General features: G+C 41.9%; 1 protein-coding gene across 1 annotated transcript in view; it reads left to right on the top strand.

Moving 5' to 3' along the window:
• Positions 1-14,075, top strand: part of GABRP (gamma-aminobutyric acid type A receptor subunit pi) — an 84,632-nt gene that overhangs the window by 16,338 nt on the left and 54,219 nt on the right. Inside the window, exons 3-4 of the mRNA XM_050962234.1 lie at positions 1,556-1,723; positions 4,362-4,546. Of these exons, the coding sequence (XP_050818191.1) occupies positions 1,556-1,723; positions 4,362-4,546 (353 nt within the window). The remainder of the gene's footprint in view (positions 1-1,555; positions 1,724-4,361; positions 4,547-14,075) is intronic.

Here is a 14,075-nt window from a genome sequence, read left to right on the forward strand (position 1 = left end):
TTCTTGAATGCTGACTCAGCATGGGTATCGCACAGTGACAAGATTTTCAGACTGGTGCTTGACTGGTGCTACATGATGAATTGATTTTTTAGTTTGCTGGCAGTTCTGAAAAATTAAAAAGAATTCATTTTGTATCAACCCAAAAATGAAAATTTTCAGAATTCCTGGCAAAATCAAAAAGTCAAAAAAATCATTTTTTGGTTGAACACATTAAAATGAAGCCATTTTGAGTTTTTTTTCTTTTATCAAAAAATAAAATTAAAAGTATTTTTAAAACAAAAAGTTGAAATGTTTCATTTTTAAAATATTGTTTAGATTTTTTCCTCAAGTGAAACAATTTTCTGAAATCTATAAAAATTTGCAAAATAGTTCAATCAAAACATTTCTGCAATTTGCAATTTTTGCCACAAAAAAAAGTTAGTCGGAAAATTGGATGGATGGCGTGGATTGCACCCTCAGCAAGTTTGCAGATGACACTAAACTGGGAGGAGTGGTAGATATGCTGGAGGGTAGGGATAGGATACAGAGGGACCTAGACAAATCAGAGGATTGGGCCAAAAGAAATCTGATAAGTTTCAACAAGGACAAGTGCAGAATCCTGCACTTAGGACAGAAGAATCCCATGCACTGCTACAGACTAGGGACCAGGTGGCTAGGCAGCAGTTCTGCAGAAAAGGATCTAGGGGTTACATTGGACGAGAAGCTGGATATGAGTCGACGATGTGCCCTTATTGCCAAGAAGGCTAAGAGCATTTTGGGCTTTATAAGTAGGGGCATTGCCAGCAGTTTGAGGGATGTGATCATTCCCCTCTATTTGGCATTGGGGAAGCCTCATTTGGATTACTGTGTCCTGTTTTGGGCCCCACACTACAAGAAGGATGTGGAAAAATTGGAAAGAATCCAGTGGAGAGTAACAAAAATTATTAGGTAGCTGGGACACATGATTTATGAGGAGAAGCTGAGGGAACTGGGATTATTTAGTCTGCAGAAGAGAAGAATGAGGGGGGATTTGACAGCGGCTTTCAACTACCTGAAAGGGGGTTCCAAAGAGGATGCGTCTAGACTGTTCTCAGTGGTACCAGATGACAGAACAAGGAGTAATGGCCTGAAGTTGCAGTGGGGGAGGTTTAGGTTGGATATTACGAAAAACTTTTTTCACTAGGAGGGTGGTGAAGCACTGGAATGGGTTACCTAGGGAGGTGATGGAAGCTCATTCCTTAGAGGTTTTTAAGGTCAGGCTTGACAAAGCCCTGGCTGGGATGATTTAGTTGGGAATTGGTCCTGCTTGAGCAGGGGGTTGGACTAAATGACCTCCTGAGGTTCCTTCCAACCCTGATATTCTATGATTCTATGATTCAACCCAGCTCTGCTTGTAATAAATAATGACAGCAATTGCTGGTCTGTTAATTGGCAGTGCACATCTAAATCCATGGGAATTTTGCCATTTAATTCAACGAAGCCAGGATTTCATCCAAGCTTTTCATTCCTTACAAAGCAGCCTCCCCTCCAATCCCCCACTCCTCAGTATCAGCTCTACTCTTCTTTTATTTTTCAGCTACGCCTCCAAAGCTCATTTATGACAAGCAGCATCCACCCAAGGAAGTCATTCAGGTCATTTTCAGTAGGAACTCCAGCTTGCAAAAAGCATGACTCATCATGGCTAGCTTCAGTGACTGAGTTGGCTGTTAGTGGATTCAGGCAGTGCCAAGTATCTGGTAGTAAGGTGAGTACCAGGGCAAAGCGAAAAGTGGAAGGGAAAATATTTTGCTAGTGGCTGCATGATTGTGCTATTGTTCTGTAGAAGAATCTGCAGAATAAAACACTAGGTGGTGGAGGGTATAGTCCATGGCTGCATGTAGCTGTGAACTAGTTCAACATATTTCTTTTCAAGGATGGCCCTGTGGCCATGCTCCTCAGAATTCCCACAGACATTGAATCTTCTTCATGTGCAATGCCTTCCTGAGCTACTGCTCATCCAAGCATCTCTGCACCGCTCCCAGCACCAGGCTGTCCCTCAGCGGTGCAATAGATCCCTTAATTGGTTCATTTGGATGTTAGGTTTTGGTTGCTGTTATAGAGGGCTGGAATAACACAGGGTCCTGAGGCCCATAGGCACTGACTCTGTGGGTGCTCTAGGGTTGGAGCACCCATGGGGAAAAATTAGTGGGTGCTCTGCACCCACCGGCAGCCAAACTCCCCGCCCCCAGCCTTCCCTCCTCCTCCTTCCCTCCAGAGCATGCCACATCCCCACTCCTCCACCTGCCTCCCAATGCTTCCCACCAGGCCACCGGCAAACAGCTGTTTGGCAGCATTAGCAAGCTGGGGGCAGGGGCGGGGAGGAGTGGGAACATGGTGCATCAGGGGAAGAGGCGGGGCTGGGGCGGGGATTTGGGGAAGGAATTGGAATAGGGGCAGGGAGGGGGGAAAGTTGGGGTGGGGACTTTGGGGAAGGTGTTGGAATGGGGGCAGGGAAGGGGCGGGAAGAGAAGGCCTGGCACAGGGCATCATGGAAGGGGTGGAGTGGGGGGCGGGGCCAGGGGCAGAGGTAGGGGTCGAGCACCCATGGCAAAGAGGAGAAGTCGGCGCCTATGCTGAGGCCTAAAAGAAAATGCAAATACACATTGTAAAACCATATCACTGGTGTGTATCCTGGGCTTACGGACAGGCAGGGTGAATATTAAATAAGTCATTGAAGTACTTGACACTGCTGTCACCTGAATCCCATACTTAGTCCACTAAATCAGTGGTTCTCAAACTTTTTTTTTTGCGAACCACTTGAAAATTCCTGAGGCTCTCTGTGGACCACTTAATGATCTTTCCAAATGTCATTTGTACCATTAACTAACTATTGGGTCTGGGAAGGAGGGAGGTGTCATGGTATAAACCCCCACTCTAAACGTTAGCGTCCAAAAGATGGAGTACCAGCATGAATTCCTCTAAGCTCAATTACCAGCTTAGTGCTGCCTGTGCTTTAATACCCATTTTGTAGTTAGGATACAGAGGCACAGGAAGGGTAAGTGAGAGGTCCATGGTTACAAAGAAAGTCAGTGGCAAGGTCAGTAATATAACCCAGAAATCCTGATTGCCAGTCTACTGCATTGACGATTATGAGAATAAACTTTCTCATGTAACAAATAACATGAAATAGTGAACAATATTCCCACAGCAGGTATCAATGATATGCCTAACCCAAGCCTCTGCAGCATCTCAGCAGCTCAAATGAGTGATCGGAGACACTCCTGTTTTCAACATGTTGTTCCTACACTTTAATGAAATCTAAGAGCTGTGAAATAAGGCTTTCAGTCACTCAAAGGTGCCAAGCTGGAATAAAAGCTACAAAGCCATTTTTGTGATAATGCTAATAAGTCACATAGATGTGCACGTGCATATTTGTGCCTATTGCACTTACCACAGTTAATGTCCATGATTTGCCAAGGTGTAGGGGGTAGGCTGCCTTTGTGTTAACAGACACCTTGGGGAGGTTGAAGAGGGCTTATCTGGCAGCAGCGGCTACATAATGGGGGCCAGATCCTCAGCTGGTCTCAACTGTCCTAGCACCATTGATTTCACTAGAGCTAGGCCTGATTCCTTATATGCAATTTCAATAGAGCTCTGACAATTGACACCAGCTGAGGGTCAGGCCGCCGGTCACTGGCCCAGATGTCCTTGAGATTAAGAGTGATGCACCAGTGTAGATACCAGTGGGCCTGGCATCTTAAGAAGCACTGAAGCTACTGTGCACATCATCAGCTTCTGCAAAGCCCTTTCACAAGGTGCAGTGACATTCTCCCTGCTGGCCCAGTGTGGAAGGGGGAGAACATGACCTCACCCTGGTCCTTGTACTCTCTGCACCCTATGGCATTTCTGCCACTGAAGTGCCCAGGTCTTTGCAAGCTGGGAGCATAAGAATCAAATTCCCCCTTGCACCTTCCTCAAGGGGAATGCGATGAGTCTCCCTGGGTCATCTCTCCTCTCTTCACACTCTCACAGCACAGCAGACCTGTTCTTCTTTTATTTTTTAACACTAAGATCCTGAGCCTGCAAGTTGTTTCATGCGGGTGAATGGCTGAGTGGCACAAGTTGCAGGATCGAGGCTGAAGTAGCAGAAAAGGAAAAATAAAAGGAAAGCACAGATGTTGGCCCAATGACTAGAAATAAAATGTGTGTATTATTATTTGTATTATAGTGGAGGTTAGAGGCCGCATCTGAGATCCAGGTGCCATTGACTAGATTCCATCATCCCTTCACTTTCTTCTCAGTAGCACTAGACCCATACAGTAAGGGGTAGCTGATTTGAAACTTCTTGTTAAAATATTGCCAACGTATCCCTGCTAAACTGTGGAGTGTTTTTTGTGATCTAGGAAAAAACTACAACAGTGCGTAGGGATTCTTCTCCACCAAAGCCACTATTATTTGTGACAGGTCAACATTTGAATGTGGGTGGAGCCCCAGAGGTTAAATGCCGTGTCATCCAGAATGAATGGTCTCTGCTTGATGACATTTGTTCATACTCAATTGGGAATGCTGTTCACTTAGAAAACATGACGTTAGTGGTTGAATCGCACAGCTCAAAGTCAGGAAAGCTGGGTTCTATTTCCTCTGCCACTGCCCCCCTGACCTTGAGCAAATCATTTCATCTCTCTGAGCCGCTGTATTCTGAGCTGCCAAATATGGGATTTTAATACCAACCTACATCACAAGGTGGTTGTGAAGCTAACTTCATTAATTAGTGATAGGGTGAAGGTGATCTTGATGTCAACTGTCCTGAAGTTTGGATCTGGAATTTCTATTTCACCCATGATTAGATAGAGGCCACATGGAAAATTCAGATCCAGGCCCCGTTTTGGATTCACTTTCATAAGGGTTGGAATGTTTGTCTGTAGAGTGAAGGTTTTGGCATATTTCTATTAGTAATGCTAATAATAGTAGATATCAGTGATGCAGTAGTAGTTATTAATAATGTCCTTTCATATACTCAGGTTATGTCTACACTGCAATCTGAAGGTGTGATTGCAGCATGTGTATGCATACCTGAGCTAGCTGCAGTCTAACTCAATGTTAGCTTGAGTAGCGATAGCAGTGAAGCTGTGGCTGAACACAGCAGCACAGCCTACCCCCACTCACCTGGGACCTTGGGTACCTTCTCCAGTTGCTACCATGGCTTCACAGCTATTGTTACTTTTGTTAACTTTAATCTATCTATATATAATTACAACATATATAGAAATATCCAATCTAGCTAGATCAAATGGGTCATTTATCCATGAGGTTGGATCTAGCCTGCCATCCAGGCTCTATCAGCAAAGTGAACTTTTGAGTTCCAATCATGATTTGGAGATGTTGACTGCACTGTTGTCAAATTGTCTTCAGGGTTTGCTGACCTATCTGTTTAAGCCCAACACCTGTTAGTATTTGCTCACTCTTAATTTTCCTGCTTACTTTCATAAATTCAAGAGTATTCCCTTTAATGAAAGATGACACCCTATACAATTTGTTTCATTTTTTCAAACTCAAATACTATGGCTGGATTTTGTTTTTGTTTTTTTAAGGGATTGGGTAGTTTTATGGCAACTAATAATATTATAGCTCATAAACCTAAGATAATGACAGGGGCAGTCAAATGGCATCTTCTTGTGGCATAGCCTGCAGGAATCAGGACGGATTTTTGCCCCTATGTACAGCACTACATAGTCAATAGGATAAATTATGATGGTTTGTCTTACTTGGAGCTATCAGGTATCAACCATTACCAGATGGAGCCATAGCATGCTCTGATACTTCAAAACAGTCAAACACCAGTTACAATCATCAGAAAGATTATTTTCTTCACAGCAAGTTTTCCTTCCAGATACATATTTCATCACAGCCTTCTATATATTTAGCATTTTGCCAAATTTGGCAAAGGGCCCAGAATCTACTTTTCAAGCACATGTTTAAGAACAAAACTTTGTGTTCATGAACATTGAAATGAAAATTGTTTCAAACATAATGGAAATAAAATTTTATTAAAAGAAGGTGCCTGAATATGGTTGCAAATAATTTTTCCCACTCTTCACTCAATGCTAGTGTAACCCACACACCTTCTGGGTGTGGTGTTCTGTCTCATCTACTGGCACCGAGACCACTTAGAGAGAGGAGATTAATGATTCTGCTCTACAGCCTTAGGCTACTTCTTCACTACCCGCCGTATCAGAGGGTAGCAATCGATTTCTCGGGGACTGATATATTGCGTCTCATCTAGAAGCGATATAGCGATCCCCGAACGCGCTCCTGTCGACTCCGGAACTCCACCAACGCGAATGGCGGTAGCGGAGTCGACAGGGGGAGCCACGGATGTCGATCCCGCGCCGTGAGGACAGTAGGTAAATCGATCTAAGATACTTCTACTTCAGCTACATTATTCACGTAGCTGAAGTTGCGTATCTTAGATCGATCCCCTCCCCTAGTGTAGACCAGCCCTTAGTTAACAACTATATGGCTTTTAGCCCATGCAGTAGAGGCTCATGCACTAAGCTCCAGAGACCTCAGTTTGATTCCACCTGCCGGCAACCAGAGTTTGCCAGTGTTACAAGTGGGGGCATGTCTGAGATTTCTACTGGGAAGTCTCGGGACATGCTTCCTCAGTTAGGGTAAGTAGGTAACCCACACACCTTCTGGATGTGGTGTTCTGTCCCATCTAGTGGCACTGAGACCACTTAGAGCAAGATTAATGAGTCTAATCCACAGGCTTAGCTAACAGCTATATGGCTTTTAGCTCCTGCAGTACAGGCTCATGCACTATGTGCCAGAGGCCCCAGATTCAATGCCCCCACCGCCGACGAGGGTTTGTTGGTGTTACACTAGGACAGTGCTATTCCTGCTGTCTTGGAACATGATGTTCAGCATTAATCACCAGTGTTTTCACAATTAAGTTTCTTTTACAACTTTCCTTTGCAAGGGTTCCGTTTGGTGGCTGATGGTTTCCATTGTACTTACTTTGTGGTATATTTTGAGACCTCACACATAATTTCCTTCAGGATTTAGGTTCCTATTTGGTGATCTGACCTGTCTCCAGGTTCAACAGTAAACAGGCCACAGTTCCTGTAGGATAATCTGCCCCCGGGAGGTCTCCTCTTGCTTCTTAATCATTAGAGATTGGCTTAAATTCTGAAAGATGAGGTGCTTTTTCCCTTCCACAGTGTTTGTTAGGAGTAGCCCCAAGAGACATAGTGCCTCAGAGAAACCCCACTCAATTAGAATTCCTCCCGTTTTGTCTCCTAACACCCCTGGGGTGGGGATAAATGAACCATCACAGTATGCAATTTTACCACAGTATTTCCTGTTCTTATATATAAGCTATACCATAACTACAGCAATAAAATAAAAAACCTTGCCATGATACATATTTAGTGACAATTGTAGTATCTGAACTCAACCTTCAAACTCTTTGGGGTTCACCCATCTCTAAAACCCATTGTACATTTTAGCCAAACTATTTTACATCCTGTCGTCTTTCAAAACTAAGGTAACGTTTTACCTTGGAGTGCAGTAAATTAGATATAGCAATATTTCCTCATTCATATTGTGACAATAGACTAATCCTTTGCATGTTATCCTTACCACTATGCTATGTGGAGAAGGGCAAATGTATTGCTTAATGTCTCTTAACAACAGTTGGAACTATATTTAAACACAAAGCATGTTTCTCTATTGCACTTCATAGTGACAAGGCATTTTTGAGATTATTAAACTTCACCTATTCTAGTTAATAAGGTAGTCTCCTTTTTGCATGCCGCATCTACTACAGCTACTTAATAATTTAAATGCGAAAACAAACCTATGTGATCTCCTAGCGCCAATGTTTCACCTAATTTCGTTTCTCTTGGAAATAAAAAAATGTTAGTTCATGGGAAAGACCCATAATTCCTCCCAGTAACTATTTAAAATACTCTACAATTAAAGTTTTGCAAGAACTGTAGTAAACCCTTTAACCTCCTCGCACCCATCCCCTCAAGCTTTTTTAATTACTAGAGCCATGTATTTACTACCACTGCTAACTATAATACTATGCAAGGTCAGAGAGAAATTCAGTGGCAGAGCCAAGAGTAAAATCCAGGAATGCTCTGACCAGCAGACAACACTTAAATAGAATTTATAACATACAAAAAGAACCTACCACATATGGCCAGATTCTCAGCTGAGGTAAATCAGTGTAGCTCCAGTTCAAGTCAATGGGACTACTCTGATTTACACAGCTGAGGATCTGGCCCTAAAGCTCTGAACACAAAGAGCAACTCCTAAATTACTAGAGATGGCTTAAGCTGATGTTTGAATTATAACTACATCCGTAAAGGCTGCCTCTGGTAAAATAGCCAGAAGATCAATCCACTGCGGAGTACGGCTAGGGTGACCAGACAGCAAGTGTGAAAAAGCAGGACAGGGGGTGAGGGGTAATAGGAGCTATATAAGGAAAAAAAACCCAAAATCAGGACTGTCCCTATAAAATCAGGATATCTGGTCACTCTAAGTATGGCTTATATTTTTAAAAGTGCATGCACAAAGTGTGTGCATCCACTTTGCCTATACTTAAGTTGTGCATGAGCAAAAGTGCATGCTCAAGTCAAGGCTTTTAGGCCAAAATCATTATAGCAATTGCCTTATAGAATGGCAAAGTATCAGAGGGGTAGCCGTGTTAGTCTGGATCTGTAAAAGCAGCAAAGAATCCTGTGGCACCTTATAGACTAACAGAAGTTTTGGAGCAAGAGCTTTCGTGGGTGAATACCCACTTCGTCAGATGCAACCCACGAAAGCTCATGCTCCAAAAAAAGTCTGTTAGTCCATAAGGTGCCACAGGATTCTTTGCTGCTTTTACAGAATGGAAAAGATGTTTGGGACGAGGACTGAATGGGCATCTTTTATGGATAACAAGCTGTCACAGCATAACTTTTGTGAGACAAGCTCATTCCTCAGGTGCTCCTTGAGGCACAAGACCTAAGCTCTACTGCCGATACCAGCCAAGAAGTGCAGCTACTCCTGTCTTCAGCTGAGCCTTTCCTCCAAAGAATATAAAGAGCTTTATACGGGTAACAGATGTACGAACTTGCACGCTGATTCTGAAAACAATTATGTACATGAGTAACTTTAAACATGTAAGTAGTTTCATTAATTCCACCAGAACTATCCACATGCATAAATGTTTGCAGAACTCAGGCCTATTATATGACCCACTGAATAGCCTTTGGCAAGACATTGAACATCTCAGTGCCTTACTTTACTCATCTGTAAATGTGCTATAATACTATTTTCACACTCCACAGGGTGTTTTGAGATTTACTTTTATAATGCATTTTGAGCTTCTCAGATGAAAGGTGCTGCAGCAGTACAATGTATTACAGTTTCGTAGCTGCAATAGAGATAACAAAAATATACATAGGGAGCTTTTTACCCACCACCAAAATGCAGCAGCCTCAGGAGCAAAACATTACAGCTAGAGCAGTGCAACTCCATACAAAGATTCAGGGCAAGAAATGAAATTTACCTTTTCAAGTTGAAATTAAGAACCTGTCATGTAGGTAGACTGTAGTTAATTACAGAAAATAGACTGTGAACTAGACACCAACAAGCCTGCTCTTGCTAGAAGTGCTATGGGATTTTTAATGCATGCACAAGTCATCAGGACCTTAGGTTCTATTTTTTCCAAAATATATTATCCACATGCAGTAAGAACAATATACATTTTCAGTCTAGATCACCTTTAACAAAAACACTCTGTTCCTACCTTTCCATCTGAGAGAATGAGACAGACCAGGATTCATTCTGTAGCATTCTACATCAAACCAGAACGCACAATGGCAGCTCTCTATGCTGATTAGAGACAGATTCTTATGTGTTTAAAAGCTCAGTACACAGAAAACAAATTACAACGGTACCTTTTATTTATTACATAGTGACAGGTCAGTGAGGTGGCAACATTTACTGAGGACACAAAATGATTTAGATTAGTATGTTAGAGAAGATTCTGTGGGGCTCCAGAAAGATCTAACAAAACTAGGAACATGCGCAAGGTGATGACCAAAGCAAATTCATCATAAACAAAGGCAAAACCAAGCACATAGGGAGGAGCAATTTAAACTACTTGTACACATGAAGTGCTCTGAATTATCTATAATCATTCAGGGAAAAGATATAGGCATCACCAGACAGAGCTCAGTGAGGATAGCTTCATGTGCAAAGTAGGTGCAGCATAGTAACATAAGCTATATTAGAAAGGCAATTGACAATAAAACATGGCGAAGCCATGAATCCCCCTAATAGGGCTGATTTAAAAAAAATCTGTCTAACTTGTTTTTTGGAAGAAAAATAGGTTTTTGACTATATGAATTTGTTCACAAAAAGTGTCTACTTTCCACAGAAAACTTGAGGGGGTTTTAGTGAAAAACCAAATGCTCCAAAACCGTAACATTTTGTTTTGTATATGCTGCCTCCAGTGCCTCCCAGGAGTTGTAGTTTGGTTGCCTTTGGTCCTCATTCTCCTATATGGGTCAGGCTTCCATCTGGACCACACCTCCCATGACACATGACAGCCAGGGACTCCTATGAAGCACTGCCTCCCGGTGCTATCATTGTGCATCATGGAAGATGTCATCCAACTAGTCAATGTGGATGATAAAGGACAGCAGGCGCATGAGGCACCCAAACTCCATCCCATAAAGCACATTGACAGCATTCTAACTTAATAATTTCAGTATTTGCATTTCTCCTCCAAAATCATAATTTTTCACGGGAAAAAAAAACACATTTTCCAACTGGCTATAGTCCCTACTCTGTTTAATTTTTTTTTTTTTAAAAAAAAAGAGAGAGAGGGGGGAAAACATGAAGATGTGTTACAATTCATCTTATCTCATGCTGGTCTTCTGGGTGGATCCTAAAGAAGTCCAACACCAGTAGATTTTACCTCCCTCTCATTCCAGATGAGATTCATCCCAGTGAAGAGAGCCAGCACAAAACAGATGCACAATATACATCCCACTTAACCTGCAAACCAGCTTATGTGGTGTATAGGCCTTGATCTGGCCTTCTGCATGGGGTGAATTCTACCTTTTAGGAATAAGGACATGTAAAGATTTCCAATGAATAATGGCCCACATCCTCATCTGGTGCAAATCAGCATAGCTCCATTGATTTCAATAACAATATGTAATATAATTTAAGGAGCTCTAATGGAAATAGCTCTCACCTTTCAAGATTTGGAGCTAAGATTGAGTAACTATTGTGTATTGATTTGAGATGGAAAAAGAGTATTATGCTCCTAATACTGATTAACCAATTCATTGTCTATGTTCTGTGTCTTATTCTTGTGTATTGATTTGAGATGGAAAAAGAGTATTATGCTCCTAATACTGATTAACCAATTCATTGTCTATGTTCTGTGCCTTATTCTTATGTCTAGCAACAGGTTGTACTGACCCATTGTTGTTGTTTTCTTTATTAACAAAAATTTAATTAGAAAATCCCACATGCATATGGGCATGAACATTCAGTGCTGATGTGCAGACAGATAAACTAATCCCTTCAGGTTGTAATCATTAAGGTCACCAGTGAAATAATTAAATGACGTTTCAAGTGGAGGAGTTAAACCATACCTGACATAAATCAAGCATTTTTGTTCCTACTTATGGTGTTTATTGAGCCTGTAGGAGTATAGTCAAGCAACATAAATGTTAAAGCATTAGACTGTTTAGGTCAACAGAATACCTGTAATGTGCATTTCCCATTATCGTTATCACTGATTATTTATAGAACAATCAGAATGTGCAATGTGCTTTACAGACACATAGAACAGACATAGTCCGTGTCCTAGATAGTTTACTATCTGGGCTGGGATTTTCAAAAGTGCTCAGCAATGAGCTAGCTCTGCTTTCATTGTATTCAGTGAGAGCAGACTTAGGCCAGCCCTGAGTAACCCCTGTTCTCCGTGCTCCATTTGTTTCACCAGTTCATAAAGTATCAATGCATGTGATAGTTTTAAACAAATACAAGACAAACCATACAGGCTTCATATTGTGAATGGATCTCAGCTATCACTTTTGTGATGAATAACTCAGACCTTCATGTAGTGTCCATAAATACTGCCTAACAGTAGTACATTTCATCTGGAGAGCTTAATGCAATTTACAAAGGTGGAGGGGAGCCCTTTAGCTATCAGAGAAAGGCACAGCAAGATTCAATGGCTGGAAGTTGAAGTTAATTTTTTCTAAATAAGATGTGAGTTCTTGACAGGAATGGCATTTACCAAGGCTGGTGGCAAATTTATCATCACTTCATCTCTAAAGACCATGGGGATGCAGAGAATAGTTATTTTGCCTGATGCCCATGGAAATTAAGTAACTTTCTTAAAGTCACTCAGGGAGTCTGTAGCAGAATGGTAACACACACAGACTAACGTCTTAACCACAGGCCTATTGTTCCTCTCTGATATACCACAACATGAGTAGTCAGGAGATCTGAGTCTGATTCCGTCTTTCCATAAATTCCCTGTGTGACCTTGGGACACATTTGAAGGGCTGCAAACATTTGGTAGCCATTTTTCTCTTTTTTATTTCAAGCGGAGTTGAATGGTTGTGATTGCTCACATGGTCTTGGTTCTAGCGCCTTAATAGGCTACTGCATATGCTCACGAAGTGCTAGCAGAAGGTATTTTGTCCGCTCATTTCCATAGAGAAAGTGTCTGGACTTTGTGAGCTCTCTCTGAACCAGCCATGAGCAGCTCTGTGCTGCTTGCTCCTGCAGTATACAGGGAGGTAGTTGTACTATCTAATGGCTCCCTCTGATGAAACCATAGAGAAGACTGGTTCATTTACCACAGACACTGGATGGGGATAAGGGTAGGAAGTCATCGGCCTTCCAGACCAGAAAGCAACAGAAGGGGGATTGTGTGGGCACAGGGCTGTGTAGCCTAATGCTAGTTGGGTGAATTGGGGGTTGAATGGGGATGGAGGACTCTGTAGCCTAGTGGTTGTTGGGTGAACAGGGGTTGCATGGGGAAAAACCCAGAATTCAGGTGATTTGAAGACGGGAACCAGACCATGTAAGAACCAGACCATCACCAGATCTGTTGAGACCATATGGTGGCTGCAGCAAAGGAAATTGTGGAGGAAATGGTGCTCACTTGGGTTTATTCAAGCCTGAAAAAAATCTTTCAGCTTGTTTATTTATTCATTCCTAGGAACTCCAAACTTTGTTCTAGTTGTTGTACACACAGAACAGAAAGACAGTCCTTGACCCAAACATTTTACAATCTGGCTTCAGAGGTCTGGTCTGAGATTCAGATATGTTCTTATTTTATCAGCTTGCCCATGAGCCTAGTTTACACAATGTAATGGTTGTCTAAGTCAATACAATTCAGTGATTATTTTGATTGTAGCTTTAGAGACATTTTCTTGGCTCTGGAGTTTGCCTTAGCTGGACCTTACTGTAAAGAATGATTTTCCTTTCAGCAAATTATAAAAGATTGGAACTTACATTTTCAGTCTCTCAGTGGAAAAACCTACTGTTGGTTATTCAACTATTTTCTAGAAAAACAACCTGGAAAGATAAATTATTCAATGGGACTGGTTTGACAGTTGCCTTTGAAAATGCAAAAACTGGGCAGCAATATCTTGGATTTGAAAGGAGCTCTGAAGGATTCAGAAATGCCACTGTGATTATCTGAGTCTCCCCTGTAGGTGTTAAGCTGTCTGGACTGAGATTTACCTGTATATTCTCCCAGGCTAAACAAAAGAATCAAACAAGATTTCTATAGGTGTATTTTGGCAATCGTCTGAGTTTCGCTGCTGTTTATGGCAAGAAAGAGTGGAAGCTGTTGCCCTTCTGTAGCTGCTAGGAGCAGAGTGTTTGCCTGGCACAAAGTGTACTTACAAAAAATAAATGCGATAGAAGCCAACTGATATTATCTGCACGGTGTGGCCTGGCAATTAATTCTCTATTTGTGAGCCAGAGCTGAAACTGCAAAGATGCTGTAATGCTAGATCGGAACTGATAACACATGCCTCCATTTTTAAATCCTTTGCCACCATAAAAATCCAAATCAGTCTACT

This window comes from Gopherus flavomarginatus, chromosome 7 (genome assembly GCF_025201925.1).
Source record: "Gopherus flavomarginatus isolate rGopFla2 chromosome 7, rGopFla2.mat.asm, whole genome shotgun sequence".
NCBI classification, from domain to species: domain Eukaryota; kingdom Metazoa; phylum Chordata; order Testudines; family Testudinidae; genus Gopherus; species Gopherus flavomarginatus.